Source organism: Chlamydotis macqueenii, chromosome 17 (genome assembly GCF_036417535.1).
Source record: "Chlamydotis macqueenii isolate bChlMac1 chromosome 17, bChlMac1.mat, whole genome shotgun sequence".
NCBI lineage: Eukaryota > Metazoa > Chordata > Aves > Otidiformes > Otididae > Chlamydotis > Chlamydotis macqueenii.
In genome coordinates, this window is record NC_141572.1 from 2,953,518 (window position 1) to 2,971,127 (window position 17,610).

Here is a 17,610-nt window from a genome sequence, read left to right on the forward strand (position 1 = left end):
AGCCGCCTTTAGGCCTCCACCTGCTCCGGCGTGGGGTCCTCCACAGGCTGCAGGGGGATCTCTGCCCCTCCGTGGGCCTCCACGGGCTGCAGGGGGACAACCTGCTCCACCATGGTCGTTACCACAGGCTGCAGGGGAATCTTGGCCAGGAGCCGCATTACTCATCCCCCTCCTTCTTCACTGACCTTGGCGTCTGCAGCCATTCCTCACAACAGGCTGACAGACGCCTCTCAGGATCCTTTTTACATCTTATTCACTTCTCATCTCCTCTCTACTTCTTGCAGCCAGGCTGGGCTGAGTTGGGTCCAGTCGGCTGCCCGGCGGGAGGCCAGAGGGTGAGGCCTGCAAGGCCCACAAGGCTCGCGCCTCCCCCTCTCTGCACCTGCTCAGCTGCTTCACATCTCTCTTTTTTTTCTGTTTTCCCCTTCTTAAATACGTTATCGCAGAGGCGTTATCACGGGACATTCTGCTACCAATTGGCTCGGCCTTGGCCAGCAGCGTGTCTGCCCTAGGCCCGGCCAAGTCCCCTGAACAAAGGGGAGCGACTTCTAGCAGTTTCCTACAGAAGCCACCACCTTAGGCCCCCCCTCACTAAACAAAACCAGAACAGTTTCCAGGCCATTTTCTAAAGAGAATGCCCAACTTCTACAGAGTTTCTCTTGTAGGTGGTATATTTTTCTTTGCTCCTGTAAAATGCTGAACTGATTCAAAAGAGAGTCAATTCAGAGCTTGGCAACAATGCTTTCTCCTTCTATGGCTGAAAATAGAGTCCGCTGGTGCAACACATTGAACAGTGTTATTTGAAGCACTGCTGCAGTCACTAGAAAAGATGCTGAGTAAGTATTTTTCTTCCCTGTCCTTCATTAATGTTCTTCAATGAGAAATATCCTCCTGAGTCACCAAATACTCTGGAAATGTCACTGACTCCTTTCATCAATGTACTCATCTGTCTGCTGCATGTCACAAAACCTCTTTTCTGTGCTTTCCTACTTGCTCTCCATTAACCGTCTGGCTAGGTCTCTGTCATATTTTCTTGGATGCCTATGTCTGATTAAATACAGAAAGCTTCTTGGATCAAGAACCAGGACCCTATTTTGTGACATAGCAATTGGCTGAACTCCTGCATATTAATTTTGCCTCATTTATCTTGATTTATATTGCTTACAGTGAAATGATTTCAACATGAAGTGTACAGGCTCTACCCTAGAAAGCCGATAATAACCTGCTAAGTAATGGCATCTTCCAGGAGAATTGAGGTGTGGTTTGAACTTTGTCACAAAGGAGACATGAGACCTCTTCTTGCTATGCCCCAGGTAACTTAATTCTTAATCTCCTGGCCTAATAATCTCTGTCCCCATTACCCAGTAAGAGACACTACTGAACTTTACAGCCCATCCTTGATGAGCTGATGATTATCATTTTTAAGGAATGTATCTATCAGGTTATTCCCCACCTATTTCCATAGATGGGCATAAAAACTTAGCTGGTCAGTCCTGCAAAGGCAGAAGTGCATGTAACTTCCTGATGCAAAACATCAGGAAGCTAAATGTTACAGGCTGAAAAGACTCTGCAGAACCTAAGCATCTCTCAACTTAGGTTCTTATTTGACTCCTAAATTCTGAAGTTCTTATTTAAGTTTTGTTCTGATAGTTACAGAGGACTTCTCTAGAAGGCAAGGAAATGAAAGTGGATCTGCCATGGTTTGAGCTGGTATTGTAACGACTGACAGCCGAGCTTCTGAATTCAAGTAACAACTCTAAGTCACTGAACAGCTTATGTTCACTGAGAATTTTTCAGTGTTATGTAATGACATAACATTGATTAGCACAAAATTCGGAAACAATGCGTAACAGAACCAGGCTTTTGGGTAAGGATGAAAATCATAATGTTCCAGAGACTCCTACAGACATTCACTGGTGCTTCTGTACTTGTGACTTGGATCAATTTTTGTATTATCTCCACTAAGTAATCTCCAGTCTTTCTCCATCATGCCAAATTACAGACTGGATATATGATACAGACTGTAGGTGAGAGCTGGCTTGAAAAAGTTATTCTACTAATGGTGCTTGTATATTGAGGGCACTGATTACAGGATACAACAAAAAAACTGTTAGAGATCCATGGTTCTGACATTCTTCCACATATGACAGGAAGTTTCCCAATTTTGTGTCAACTGTTTAAAGTAACACTGAGTATACAGGCAATGTTGGTAGCAATGAGATATTTCTTACCTGCAGTAGTTATGCTCTCCAAGCCCTCCCTCTCCATTAGGATATTTCAAAGTATTATAAGGATGCTCAAAGGTCTCATTCCAGAAAAGACAAGGTTTTCCTGCATACTGAGAGGTCTGGTTCTGAGTGCCACGATAGTCAGCTCCATTTGCTGTATAACATTCTGAAAAGAAATGGAAATGGAAAAAGATAAAAGTATATAGGTTTAGTGTTTGGTTGTTCTTCCCTCACTCTCCACCCCATCCACAAGAGACCATGTTTCCTTTCACTTACATGTTTCCTGCATTGTTTAGGCAACTACAGATGCTGTCTGGGATGTAAGTTTTCTCTCAGAGTCAAACATCTATTGAAAAGATTATGATTTTTTTACTTTTAGTAAACAATGTATAAGACAGTCAGGTCTGAAGAGTGGTTAATACAATCAACATGCATTTTCTGAACAAGCATACTGCATTTTTTGCTGTTTTCCCAGTGTTTTACGAATTAGGGTGACTTGTTAATGTTCCAAAAATGAAATCAGATTATGTTATCAATCTACCACTTACCAGCATACTACCCAAAATCTCATGCTAGTTTAACTAAAGTTGTGAATATCTGCATTTTATAAAGTGAAAGATTTTGTAGGCTTGGATCTTGCAAACATTTACATCCTGATTTAGAAACTAGGCCTGAACTGCCTTAGAAAGAGGCATCCTTTGGTAGAGTACAATCATGATACTGTGATTTGCTACTGTTTATGCCTTCAGATTAAAACTTACACGTCAGCGTTCTTCTGTCTTGCTCATATTCTCTCCCATTTATGTTTGTTTCCTAGCTTCCTAATACTCGGCAAGTCAGAAATCAGAGCAGAGAATTATGTCTGTAGTCATTAAATACACTATCCCCCTCTCAGCTGAACTACAAATCTCATGCTGCCTGGCTTTGCTGTGTCTTTCTTATTAATTACATTTTCTGATCAAATAAATATTCCTGTGCATGAACAATTTAACCTTTATTAAAAATGCAAAACATTTTTTTAATTAAATTATGTACTGTAAGGGTGACAGAGCACAGGAACCATTTGCCCAGAGAGGCTGTGGAATCTCTGTCCTTGGAGATATTCAAAAGCCATCTGGACATGGTCCTGAGCAACCTGCTTTGGGTGACCATGTTTGAGCAGACGGGCTGAACAAGAGGACCTCCAGAGGTAAGTTCCAGCCTCAACCATTCTGTGATTCTGTTATCATCCTCCAGAAATAGTCATTATAATTAGTGCACCATAAATAACGCCATCCTGTTTATAATTAATACTGGGTAACATTTATCACTCATGCATTTATTTTAAAATAGTATACTTTAGTATAACAGTCCATGACAGAACTAAAACTTCTGCATTACACTGCTGTAAACATGTTTTTGTACTGAGCAGCATTACTGGGGAAGTCACAAATGCTTCCTACTAGGCAGGCTTCCCAACCTTCTGTTTTATCTGATCGTACTCTCTGTAGAAACGCCGTAACAGCTGCGAAGAGGTTCTACCGCCCTGAGGGAAAGGGAGAGTGTTCTGAAGTAGAGTATGCTGATCTCAGGTGTCCCTCATGACATGTACTTTACAAAACAAGGCTAGAAAGACCTGTGTGGCTGCAGCTGGAAGAGGAAAAAACCACACCCCCAGCTTCATCCTGATATTAACAGCACACCTTTTTTGTATTTAGAAATACTGTGGGAGAACGGATAATGTATTATTAAAACTATGCCTTAGAAATTAATTTAGTCTGGGCCCACAAATACCAGAATGGTGTAATTATAATGATTATTCCACCGCTTCATTACACAGTGCATAGCTGATGAAATTTTTGTGCCTTCACTGCGCGTTTTCATGCCTAGGCAAGTTAGCATTTCTATGAAATGGAATTATGTTGCTGAAGGCATACAGAAGAGGTGTCTGCACAGCCATTAATGTATACTGCTATCATCTGTGGACAGAAAGCTGTCTAATTTAACAAAAACAAGCTTCAAGTCAATACTCCTCCTTACTGTAATTTACCTGACTGCCTTAGTGATGCAGGTGAGCTACACACATTTACTTGAAAATGCAAATCTGAGTTTCCAGTATTCAGACCACCACAGATATTTGCATAAACATATGAAAAAAAAAAAAAACCACTTTAAAGGCACCACAGTTTTGCTACTTTCATCAACACCTCTCTTGCTTTGCAGTTAATATAAAAGTTTTTCTATTTCATAGCTGAAAATTACAAGCTGATGAATTTGGCAGAAAAGAGAGGAAAACATAATCAAACTGGATAATCAAAATAACATATAGTATAAAGAAGCAGTTTGTGAGAAGTGATAAACACATCCACAAAAGATGTCTCCTTCAGCTTAGTGCTGTTACTTTTTTCGATTCTTACTTCTAAATGAGATGCAATATGTACCAACATCTACTCAGAAATGCAAGGAATGCTACAATACCTGAATGTAATCTGGCACACAGACTAAACTCAAGTTACATCAGGCCATTTTAGGATCTGCTAAGACCGGTCCATGCCTTAACTTGCAGTAGCGACTGCCTTTAATTTTCATGTCAGCTTTTTTTTTTTTTAAAATAGATTTTCTTCAAACTTCATTGTACTAGTAATTTAAGGACATTGCACAAAAGGAAGAGCCAGAGCTCTCTTCATTCCCCTTAGCTGTAGTTTTTTGTTCCCAAAACAACAGGTAGTTGTAACAGTGCCTCCTGTGTTCTTCGGCACTACCAAGAGATTTAGGAAAAACATGCCAGTTGAGTTTAGTGAGGCTCCCCTGGCTTTATTAGCATCTAGATGTGGAAGGGGGAGGCAGTGAGATACCACATAAAATCATTGATTAACCCCCAAAAAAACTGAAATGAAAACTTTTAAGTTACAGAATTTAGCAGCTGTTATCAGATGAAATACAATACATGAACATACCTTTTTTTTTTGTTACAGGGAATATGCTAGGAAATTTTCATTTTGTGAATGATTAATAATAATTCTGCCATGGCACTGGAGTGCAATCTTTTCAAGTAGATATTCACAGACTCACAGAACCATAGACTACCGGGTTGGAAGGGACCTCAAGCATCATCTGATGCAACCTTTCTTGGCAAAAGCATGGTCTAGACAAGATGGCCTAGCACTCTGTCCAGTTCAATCTTAAAAGTGTCCAGTGTTGGGGAATCCACTACTTCTCCAGGGAGATTATTCCAATGGCTGATTGTTCTCATTGTGAAAAATTTTCCTCTTGTGTTCAATGGGAATCTCCCCAGGAACAACTTGTACCCATTACCCTTCCTCCTTCCTGTGTGCCTCCCTGTAAAAAGGGAGTCTCCATCTTCTTAGCAGTCACCCTTTAAATACTGGAACTTGGTGATAAGATCTCCTCTAAATCTTCTTTTCTCAAGGCTGAACAAACCCATTTCTCTCAGCTTTTCTTCATATGGCAGGCATCCCAGTCCTTTCATCACCTTTATGGCCCTTCTCTGGACCCTCTCCAGCCTGTCCACATCTTTTTTTTTTTGTGTAGCAGCAACCAAAACTCAACATGGTATTCCAGGTGTGACCTGACAAGCACTGAATAGAATGGAATAATGACTTCTTTATCTGTGCCAGTGATGCCCTTGTTGATGCAATTCAGTATCCTGTTGGCTACCACGGTTTAGCCTCACTCAACCACTAAAGTGCCACACAGTCACTCGCTCACTCCCTCCTGTCTACCCCCCCTAGTTGAATGGGGAGGAGAATCAGAAAAGAAAGAAAAGCAAAACTCATAGGTTAGAATAAAAACAGAACAGCAGAGGAAGAGAAAAAAAAGAGACGAAAAACAAAACCAGTAACAGAACAGACTTAAACACATAATTTACAGTACAAGAATTTGCAGTGAATCCTGACACCCAGCTCCCCCCCAAGTAGTAAAATCTGCCCCTCAGCACCATCCCCACTTTATACACCACGCATGCCCTCAAGTGGTATGGAATAGCCCTTTGGCTAATTTGGATAAACTGTCCCAGCTGTTGGCTAATTAGTAAACTATTCCAGCTGTGTCCCCAGCCACAGGTCCCAGGGCTCCAGCTCCTCTCTCAGCTCAGGTGAAAATTAACTCTATCTTATCTGAAACCAGGACATTTTCTTTGGCACAGCAGCACACTGTTCATTCATGCCGAGCTTTGTTGTCTGCCAACACCCCCGGGTCCCTTTCCACCGAGCTGCTTCTCAGCTGGGTAGATCCCAGCATGTGCTACAGTCCTGGATCATGTTTTCCCAGGCACAAAACCTTACAGTTGTCCTGGCTGAACTTCATAAGGTTCTTGTGAGCCTACTCTTCCAGCCTATCCAGGTCTTCCTCCAGGGTGGCTCTCCCTTCCCCACTCAGTTTGGTATCATCAGCAAAGCTCATCAGAGTACACTTGATCCCATCATCCAGATCACTTATGAAGATATTAACCAGCATTGGGCCCAATATCAATCCCTGGGGGACCCCACTCGTGACAGGGTGCCAGTTTGAAAAGGAGCTACGTACCACCACTCTCTGGGTGCGGCCTGTCAGCCTGTTCCCCACCCACCGCACAGACCACTTGTCTAGACTGTAACACACCAGTTTCTCTAGGAGAAGGCTGCAGGAAACAGTATTGAAAGCCTTGGACAATGTCCACCACTTGCCCCACATCAACGAGCAGGTCACTTTGTCATAGAAGATGATCAGGTTTGTCAAGCATGATTTGCCCTTTGTGAATCCATGCTGGCTTTTCCCAATCACGTGCTTAATTTGAATTGTGACAGCCCCCAGGAGGAGTTGTTCCATAACTTTCCCAGGGACTGAAGTAAGACTGATAGGCCTATAATTTCCTGGATCCTCGTTTAAGCCCTTCTTGTAGATGGGGGTAATATTAGCCTTCTTCCAGTCTTCTGGAATGTGCCCCAGTCTCCATGACTTCTCAGAGATTTTGGAGAGCAGCCTCACAATAACATCAGATAGCTCTCTTAACACTCTGAGGTGGATATTGTCAGGGCCTACCAATTTGTAGGGGTCAAGCTCTTGTAATAGTTCACATACCAATTCTTCCTTCACTGATGGTGGGTCTATGTTTGTATCAACCTGGCCTTTGTTTGTATCAACAAGGCCTGGGGCCCAACAGTGCTGGTAAAGAAAGAGGTGTTGAGAACCTCTGCCTTTTCAGTGTTGTTGGTGAGTATTTCACCTCTCCTGTTTAATAGTGGGCCAGTATTTTCCTTCTGTTTCTGCTTGTTCTTTACACACCTGAAGAACCGTTTCTTGTAGTTTTTTACTACTCTCTGGCCAATTTCAATTAGAGCTAAGCTTTTGCTTTTCTAACTGTATCTCTGCACAATGTGGCAATGCCCTTGTAGTTCTCAACAGGTATTCCTGCTTTTCCATCTCTGGTATGCTTCTTTCAGTTTCGAGCAGACTCAGAAGCTCACAGTTAAGCCCAGGGGGTCTCTTGCTCCACCTACTTCCCTTACCTTTAAATGGGATGAACTGTTTTTGTGCTTCTAGGAGAGCATTCTTTAAAAACTCCCAACACTCGCTAGCTCCTTTGTCGTCCATGGAAGCTTCCCAAGAAATCCCTCCCAACTGAGCTCTGAGCAAGCTGGAGTTTGCTCTTTTGCAGTCTAAATACCTTTGTCTTAGTACTAACCTTCAGCATGCTCAGCACAATACCAAACTCCACAATATTGTGATCACTGCAGCCAAGGCTATCGTTAACCGAGATTTTAAAAAGCAAGTTCTCTTGGTTTGTGAGTAGCAAGTCCAGCAGTGCCTAATTCCTGGTTGGCACATCTGACGTTTGTATGAGGAAGCAGTCCTCTATGCACTCCAGGAACCTGATGCCTGACATGTGAGCTGCCGTATTATTCTTCCAATAAATCATAGAATCATAGAATGGTTAGGGTTGGAAGGGACCTTCAAAGGTCATCTAGTCCAACCCCCCTGCAAGGAGCAGGGACATCCCTGACTAGATCAGGTTGCTCAGAGCCTCATCCAGCCTGGCCTTGAACGTTTCCAGAGATGGGGCATCCACCACCTTTCTGGGCAACCTGTTCCAGTGTTCTATAACTCTCATCGTAAAAAATTTTTTCCTAATTTCCAATCTAAATCTACCCCCCACTATTTTAAAACCATTACCTCTCGTCCTATCGCAACAGGCCCTACTAAACAGCCTTTCCCCATCTTTCTTGTAGGCCCGCTTGAGGTATTGGAAGACCGCTATCAGGTCTCCCTGGAGCCTCCTCTTGTCCAGGCTGAACAGCCCCAACTCTCTCAGCCTGGCCTCATAGGAGAGGTGCTCCAGCCCTTTTATCATCTTCGTGGCCTCCTCTGGACCTTCTCCAACTGGTCCATGTCCTTCTTGTGTTGGGGGCTCCAGAACTGGACACAGTACTCCAGGTAGGGTCTCACCAGGGCAGAGTAGAGGGGGAGAATCACCTCCCTCGACCTGCTGGCCACGCTCCTCTTGATGCAGCCCAGGATGCGGTTGGCCTTCTGGGCCGCAAGGGCGCATTGCCTGCTTATGTTAAGCTTCTCGTCCACCAGCACTCCCAAGTCCTTCTCCTCAGGGCTGCTCTCAATCCATTCCCCGCCCAGCCTGTATTTGCGCCTGGGATTGCCATGACCCAGGTGCAGGACCTTGCACTTGGCCTGGTTGAATTTCATGAGGTTGGCACGGGCCCACCTCTCCAGCCTGTCAAGGTCCCTCTGGATGGCATCCCTCCCTTCCAGCGTGTCCACAGCACCACACAACTTGGTGTCATCGGCGAACTTGCTGAGGGTGCACTCTATCCCACTGTCCATGTCGCCGACAAAGATGTTGAACAGGGCTGGGCCCAGCACGGACCCCTGAGGGACGCCACTCGTGACCGGTCTCCACACGGACATTGAGCCGTTGACCACCACTCTCTGAGTGCGGCCATCCAGCCAACTCCTTATCCATGTCTGGGTAGTTGAAGTCACCCATAAGAACCAGGTTCTGTTGACCCGAAGCTTGCTTAAATGACCCAAATATTACTTCATTGGCCTTATCGTCTTGGTTTGGAGGTCGGTAGCAGATGCCTACTGTAAGATCCCCCTTGGAGATGACCCCTATGACCTTGACCCAGAGGCATTCGATAGGGCTTCCACAATTGCCGTAGTTGACCTCTATGCATTCAAGGTTCTCCTTAGCATAGGGCATGATTTTTATTCCTCTTCTTCCCTGCTTGTCTTTACAAACAGCCTATAGCCATCCATTGCAATCCTCCAGTCACGTGAGTTGTCCTGCCATGTTTCAGTTATTCCTATGATATGATAACTTTCTGACTGGGCGCAGAGCTCCAGTACCTCCTGTTTGTTCCCTAGGCTGCGTGCATTGGTATACATACATTTGAAATCATTGGTCTTCTGGTTCTTATCTTGGGAGGCATTTGTTGCTGCTCTGGTTGGCCTGGCGTGTCCCCTGGGTCCTTCAGTTCAAAGCTCGCCTCACCGAGTTGGCCAGCCAGCTGCCAAAGATTCCCACTTCCCAATTATATTGGCATTAAAAAATCAGGCCATCAGTCCTACATTCTTTTAGCTTGAACAATCAGCTTTGAGATCTGCTGAGACATATTTTGTACAGTTTTCTATAAAATTCCTAGTAACATGGATACACATCACAGCATATACAATATCTTGGCAGTAAACAGCTGAATTCTTCTGTTTATTCACGTAGTGATTTTGCCATATTTTACTGCACGACAGCCAAGACACCACATTAGTGATCTCACTATGAAATTAATATTCTCAATGTGCTGAAGATGCAAAGTGAACGTTTCACCTGCAGACAGACCACTGTCCTCTCCATTTCATATCCATAGGCTGCACATTAAAGAGGAAAGTCCCAAGAGATTCTAGAGAAGAGGAGGTTAAAACCTCTGTCTTTCTTCTCGTGTTGCACCACTGGTGCAATAATTTTGTGAAAAGATGAGCTTAAAAAAAAGCTAGCCAGATTTGTCTACACAAAACTGATTCAGAAGACATCACCTAAATAAAATAGTCAGAAAAGACTGGACTGCACGCTATTGGTAAAACTCTTGGGCTTAGTCTAATTACCTACTTTTACCTACTTTGGTAGATTCTGATAATGTATAAGGGAGGGGAAAAAAAATAAAAAACCTAAGAACAGGCACCTCTCCTTTACTGTGCTGGCACCCTCTGGATCCAACTGCCTTACGTTGGTTGATACTTCCATGTTACTTTAGGCTATTAAGTCCTTTGCTTGATATCTAACTAGCATCAGAACAGTGACTCAAGGAAATTACTACCAGTTCTATGAATTTCATCAAGTCTTATTCCTTAAAGTTGTGTAAGACTATGGTATACTGTGGCAGAACTTGCACCGTATCCAAGTCCCCTCCAGCTGGCAAAGACAGCAGGGGAAGAACAGGCACTTTGTGGAGGCTAAAGCTGACAGCTTCCTAGAAGGCATCAGAGTGCCACCGTGCTTGACAGATTCGTGACGTACTTTCTGTTCATGCACCCAAGACTCAGCTTAAAGTATCCTGTTGACTACAAACCTATATTAAATCACTAGAGTTTTAGAGAGTACATGGAGAAAGCTGTGACTTCTCAAATCTCAAAGTCTCCAACCTCCTCATATTTCTAAGATCCTAGTCAGCTGGGTTTCAGACACAGTCAAATTCATTACTAAATCAATGTCTGTGATTATTTCATTCTATTCAATGCCTAATGACCCTGCTGCTTCTACTGTTTCGAGGGGATGTCTGCAAACAGAATTAATCAGAGACAGAACCAGTACAGTGATTCCAGTCATTAAAAGCTGGAAGGTTCCAACAGGTCCCGTTCAGGATAATGCTTATAAGCCTCAATGAGAAAATACAGACAATAGAGTGTTCCTAGGGCTGTTTTGTTTTCAACACATCAGGTGCCATGGTTGAGAGAAAAATAACTTTTTTTTTTTTTTTAAATGAATACTTAGATACTAGGTAGGTACATATTGAGTGGCAACTGTAAGAAGAAAAAGAAAAAGCAGAAAATAAGCCTGGGGATGGTTGTCCACTATGAGTGAATACTCAGTGTGTGATACAGGTTCACAATTAGTTTTATTAGAGCCAGATCAACATTTGGAAGATCAAACAGCAGCTGTAGCAGAAATTTTTTCCATCTGTCTCGGTTTCTTCTTCGATGTAGGGACGTTACAATGATCATTTATGCCTTTGTTACTTTGGGACTGTACGACTGCCTGCACTCCACATGGGCACCACTTCAGGATCATTTGAAAAATTAAGGTAGTGCAGAATATAACAGACTGACTTTTCTGCCGAATGAAGCACTGATGATAAAACACTGACATTTCAGAGTCTGCATTGGCTTCCAATGATTTTCTAAGATGGATTTCCAAATATTACTTTTAATCTCTGAAGTCCTTAATGGCAAGAGGCCCAGTTACCTAAGAAACTCTTGTTTCGTGCCCCATTACCACAGACAGAAATAATACAAACGTTTTAATTTCATCTATGGTCTTTTCTGTACAAATGAGATGAAAAGCACAGCAAACAGCTATCTACTTCTCAAACACTTTTCCTTTTCTGGTTGACAAGTGGGAAATCTTCTGAGCATTCTTCAAAGCCCATGTTTTCTCAAAAACATATATTCAGTGACATTATAAATTGCAGACTGAAGAGATGGAGATTTCAGGGTGGTTTAAATGACTTCTTAGAGGACTCTTCAAAGTTTGGGGCACATACGTAGCTTTTGAGACTGGAAATTCAGAATGACAAACTTGTTACTATTTCACTGAAAAAAATAAAGTTGTTTGCTTTAAGTTTTGAAAGGTACTTGGAGTGCTGACAAGCAGCTGGAGAGATTAAAGATTGACAACAATTATCAACCAGAAACTAGCCTACCCAGGCCAGAAATTATCCCACCAGCTACTGCCAAACAAGAAGGAAGGTTTTATTTCAAAAATTTGTAGATTAATGAAAGGTAAATGAAAATGGCTGCTCTTTAAATCTTGGGTTATATTGCAGTGGTGTGATAGCCAGAACACTAAATGTTCTGTAAGGCTGGAGCAAGAAATAAAGGTCCCTTGAATTTACAGGCTGTAACTGCCCACTTGGTTCTCCCTTGTTCTTCTTGCAGCCTTTCAGAAGAGTCAGAAAAATGCTTAAGCAGAATATAAGGATGTGGAACCAAAGTGCTAGGTCCGATAACGCCTAGATGTCAGTTGCTTGATGCAGGTGCTTGCAGTGTTCTAAGAAGAGTTTTAAGTCATTTCCATTCTACCCAAACCGTTCCAGTTCTTGCTAGAGATTGCAACTTAAGCACTCCTCCTTAAATGAAAGCACTGTATCTAGGTGCAGATGGCAACAGTTACAGGCACTAACCAGATGCTGCAGTCTCTAATTTGATTGAAAGGGTATAATTAGACAGCAGAAACACTTCAATGAGAGAGTAATGCACAGAGGAAAGGACAGAAACCACTTAAGTGATGCCAAGATACCCCAGCAGTAACAGAGGCAGGGGCCCACGGATGGAAGGGGCAGAACACCAAACTACCTTCTTCAGTTGAGAACGTTTCTGTTTCCCTATGGATGCGAATAGGGAATCTATTATCATAGGTTGCCACAGTTCTTCATGTGGGAATACTGATTAAAACCAGAAGAAGCTTCAGGAGATAAAAGAGACAAATATGGCTTCTGTGGCCATTATTAAAAATATTTTTAGCAGTGCAATGGTTTTCTTTGAAGATGCAGTTTTATCAATTGAACCAAAAGTTCATTTGCATACTCTCATATGATTGGTCAGAAAAAAAAAATCTCATTTCATATTATATTATGATGCAAAATAAAGGCTTTTAGGAAGTACAAGGCTGTTTTAGACCTACCCAAGTGAAAAATTTGTGTAGTATTTTTACATTTCAATATTTTACTATTCCAATTAAGACTAATATATCAAAAGCCCTTATGAAAACTCTCAGGCTTGGGTGCCAGTACTGGAACAGTAAAAAACCCCACAACACAGCAGTTGATACAAACTAAAGAAAAAAACTCAGGAAAGAATGATCTTTGTTTAAAACTGCAATTTTCCAAATTGCTAGAAAATAACTCCCCATTTGGTAAATCAGACAGTTAAATCCTGATGTGATGCTATGAGGGCACTTGGTTAGCTGAACATTTCTCCCTCGCAGTGTAGGGGCACTCTGCATGTAGTTTAAAAATAATCTCTCATTCTACGTGTCTACACAGGCACACAAACACACACACAGACATACACATATACTTTTTTAAAGTCCTCAAATGCAATCCTTTTTGCTGGTCAGAACTCGAGTCTTACTGAGCGTTGGTCCAAACCAGAGAGTAGTCACAATGAATACTCATGTGACATTTGAGCAAACCTGGACTTAAACATCTGTCTGTCCTTTAAGAATATATGTTCCTGGGAATGTACAGACATGTGGAGTTCCATGTTTGTGCTCCCTGGCAGTGTGTGAGTTGTTATATATGTGAACTTGCTATTCTTGTGACACTTTGATTACCAGCCTTCAATCTAATAACCTTTTCATCGCTTTTCCTTTTTCCTTTTTTTTTTTTGTAAAAAAAAAAAGATAAATACTATCCGAGTGGACAGACCCTTTCTGAAATATGTTGGAAGCAGGCAAATTAGGATATGAGCACGAGAGGCAGTTACCATTATTTCTAATGCTTGAAAGTATGTATTTTGTATCTTTTTTCTTTTTATTCATATAACACAAACATGTTATATCAATCACAGCTTTGCAGCTGCTGGCTGATCCTTAGACACAAGACGCAAACACACTTGCTTATCTTGTGATTCTTTATCACTGGAAGTAAGAATGTATGATGTGGCCCCATAAGAATTTATATTCCTTAATACACACATTTGTTTTCTTTCTTCGCGAAGTTTTAAAACTGTTGTTCCATTGTCAAGGGTGGCAGACTGAATCCCTTTGGAAATTTTACCAGGATGGGCCATAGCCACTGTGTGGATGGAGGGAGTGGTCAATTGCATAACCATTATGCTGTATGACAAAGAATGCAAATTTTGCAGCTGGCAGCATGTAATCCCTGCCTCCCTCCCACTTCTTTGGCTCCATCTTGCCTAAATCCATTCGCATAACTCCGGATTTTGAGTTACGCTCTATGCATGTTCAAGCATGATATGCTGAAGTGTCTGACTAACTATTTCATTTTCTATCTGTCTGGTTAGAAATGCTCTTTGGAGTATTTCCATTATGATTGCTTAAGGCATATCAAGAAGAACTGCTTCCCTGAATCAGCAAGACATAGGCAGAAAAAGATGACGAGATACAAGGTTTGTGAGAGAAGGCTGAAATAGCAGCTCAAAGGAAAGACTCAACTGGGAAGAAAACTAAGGACTTGGTGACTCAGTATTGCTGAATGGAAAGAAAACAGAGAAAGGAAAAAGAGACTGATAACCATATACATTTCTGATGGGGAAATTAAATGAACACTATAAGCACAGAAACTAGAAGTGAGAACTTACTGTACTGAGTACATAAAATAACATTTGTTCACTGAAACTAATATTTGCCAAAGGCATTTCCATCTCTTTGGCCTTGTAATACAAAACTCACTAAATTTAGATAGTCCTTTCACGTTAGGCAATCTATTCACCCATCTCTTATTTCTGATTCACTTGAGAAATGTGGTATGACTGAAGTTTGAATGCTGCAAATGTCAGTGTTTGGATTAATAGAATCTGTTAGACATCACACAGCAAAGCAGAAACATTCTGTGAAAAGCAGCACAGTACTATGTGCAAAAACAATTGTTAATTCACTCTAATTTCTGACAATTCGAGTCATTTTTCGTAAGGCAATTCCAGAAGTTAAAGTTTCTCTCCTTAGTAAACGATGGTGTGATGCAGTCTGTATTTTGACTGCATTTTACAATAAACTTATAAGACACGCATTTCATAAAAAAGGAATAGACATTAAAAACGTACCATATGAGAAACTGCCTTAAAAAGAAATACTAATATTTGTCATTTCAGAATTCTGCTAGCTTCAGCTGGAACCTGTGCCACCTGATCCCATTTTGTTCCTGTGGGATTAGGGGTCAAGAAGATCCTGAGGTGTGGTTTGCTCAGATTAGCAACTCTGCAGATTTTGTACACGCCATACAAATTACAGGTTCCTCACTGAAGGATAGATGTGCACTGTTTCCAGGTTCTTTAATAGAAGACACATAGGTGGCAGTGCTTTCTAGACCCATTCTCCTTTGCTACCCACCCCTTCACTCAGAGGCATTACATATTCTTCCCCCTTCTCCCTGCCCCAGCTGCTTGTGCTCAGGCATCTCTGTCCCCTTTAGTAGCTGCCAGTGCATGCACTTAGCAGTTGGCTAGAGGAGGGAAGTGCAGGTGCATAAACAGATAGAATCCTCTCAATAGCCTATGAAGCAAATATTCAAACTAGGATATATCCTCCATTTGCTGCCATGTAGCCTGCTGTGAGGGACATGGTCGTCACATATGGAGTGTTCTGTCTGGAGTTCTCCTCCAAAACCTTACAAGAAGACATTCTTCAACTTAAGCAAAGGAAGGAGTACCTACTGTGTGCACCAAACATGTCCTAATGATACTGGGAACAGACTGTTAGATATGGTCTAGATATGTCCCTGTCTAGGCAGCTCTCTACACGCTTATCTGAAAACACTCTCATGTTTTACTCACTTCAGGTAACTTCTGAGAAGTTGTGAAATTTACCTGCCAAGTTCTCTTTCTGGTAAAAGGCTTCCCCCGCAAAGAAAGACTATGTGAGTATTTTCCAAATCTAAACAAAAACTTTATGAGCAAATCTCTGTTCATGGCAAAAAGAAGTAGAGCAAATTCTCTGTTATAAAGGAGAACAACAATTAGAATACGCAAAATATATCCAGGAGGACCACGCATCTGATGGCTGTGACACTGTGACCATCTGCAATGGTCACTTCAGATGTTGCGAAGCAGGGCCAATGTTTATCAGAGCATAACTGCGGTACTTGAAATAATCAGTAACAACTGAGATGAGTACAAAAGGGTGCAGAGAAATTTTAAGCGAAAAATCACACTAACAGGCAGTGAAGCTTCAGGCTTTCCAGATTCCTTGGTTGAACGAGAATCTGAATGGTCAGAGGAATCCGTGCTGGACAGGGAGCTGGGGCAGCACGCTGTGGACAGCCGAGGTGGCCACCCTCCAAACTCTGGCTCTGCAGCCCCGATTCTGGCCCACTGCCACTGGTTATTTCACTTCCCAGTGAAAAAGTCTGCCAACGCCCCACGCTCCTCTCTCCCTGCCGATGCCTCTGTTCTGCAGATCTAGCTGCTCAACCACTTTGATAGAGAAACGCGCTGCTCTTCCTCTGACCTCCTGCTTTCATAGCGTTTTCCGAGTTCCCAACTCAGAGAGCACAGGGAGATCCACAAACACCCACAAGATGCAAACCGCGCACCAAAATACCCCCGGCATGTTCGCACCAGCAGCCTCGAGCCGCGCACCGACCTGGCGAGCACGAAGGGCCGTCGTCGCGACCTCGAAGAGGCGCTGCCGGGCGCAGAGCCCTTCCGCGGGAGGCTGCGCGCCAGCTGCAAGTCCGCGGAGTTCGGGCGGAGAATGCCCAGCTGCCGCGCCGCTGAGCCCTGCGAGAAGATCGGGGAGCAGCCCCAAACGCGCCCCCCTCCCGGCTCCCCGCGACGCGTCGCTCACCGGAGAGAACGGGCTCGCGGCAGCAGCTCAGCGCCAGCCCCGAGAAGGCCAGGAGGGCGGCGAGGGCGGGGGGCTCCATGGGCAGCGGCCGCCCGGCCGCACCGCGCTCGCAGGCGGCAGCCCCAGCGCTCCGGGGGCAGAGGCGGTCGCGGCCGGCGGGGAAGGGCGCAAAGTGCGGGAAGCGGAGGCCCTACAGCATGTGTCCTGTAACTGCGCCCCGGCGAGGTGCCGAGTGGCAGATGAGGGATCCTATTACCAGCCATGTGACAGGAAAGGATAGAGACCAACATCCCAACCTGCTGCGGCGCGGGACCGCAGAACTGCTGCTTTTTACCTTCGATACCGACGGGTCTGGGCTGCCCGTGCTCGCTCCGGGCCCAGCGCAGGGGCTCCGCGCAGCGCTCCTCGCAGGCAGGGCCGCTCCGCCGTCCGCGAGGCAGCGGCCCGGCCACCCCCCCGACTCCTGCGCCCCAACGGCGACCCGTGTCTCGCTCTCGTCACTCCCCTCTGCCCTCTTGCACCCCGTCCCCCGCTGTGGCGGCGGAAGAGCTCGGCCAGGAGCCCGTCAGCCCCGCGGCCTAGCCGCGGGCTGTGCCTGCGGCCGACGGCTGCCCCGGCCTTGCGCCCGCCCTCCGCCAGGCTGGGGTCCCACAG

General features: G+C 43.9%; 1 protein-coding gene across 3 annotated transcripts in view; it reads right to left on the reverse strand.

Annotated features, from left to right (window-relative positions):
• KREMEN1 (kringle containing transmembrane protein 1) overlaps positions 1-17,114 on the reverse strand; it is a 38,855-nt gene extending 21,741 nt beyond the window's left edge. For all 3 annotated transcript variants that reach the window (XR_015260417.1, XM_086761461.1, XM_086761460.1), the window contains exons 1-2: positions 16,957-17,114; positions 2,232-2,394 (exon numbers count right to left, since the gene is read on the reverse strand). Coding sequence is in view for 2 of the 3 variants with exons in the window: in XM_086761461.1 (XP_086617587.1) it covers positions 2,232-2,394; positions 16,957-17,035 (242 nt within the window). In the remaining variant the exon portion in view is untranslated. The remainder of the gene's footprint in view (positions 1-2,231; positions 2,395-16,956) is intronic.
• Positions 17,115-17,610: the final 496 nt, after the last annotated feature.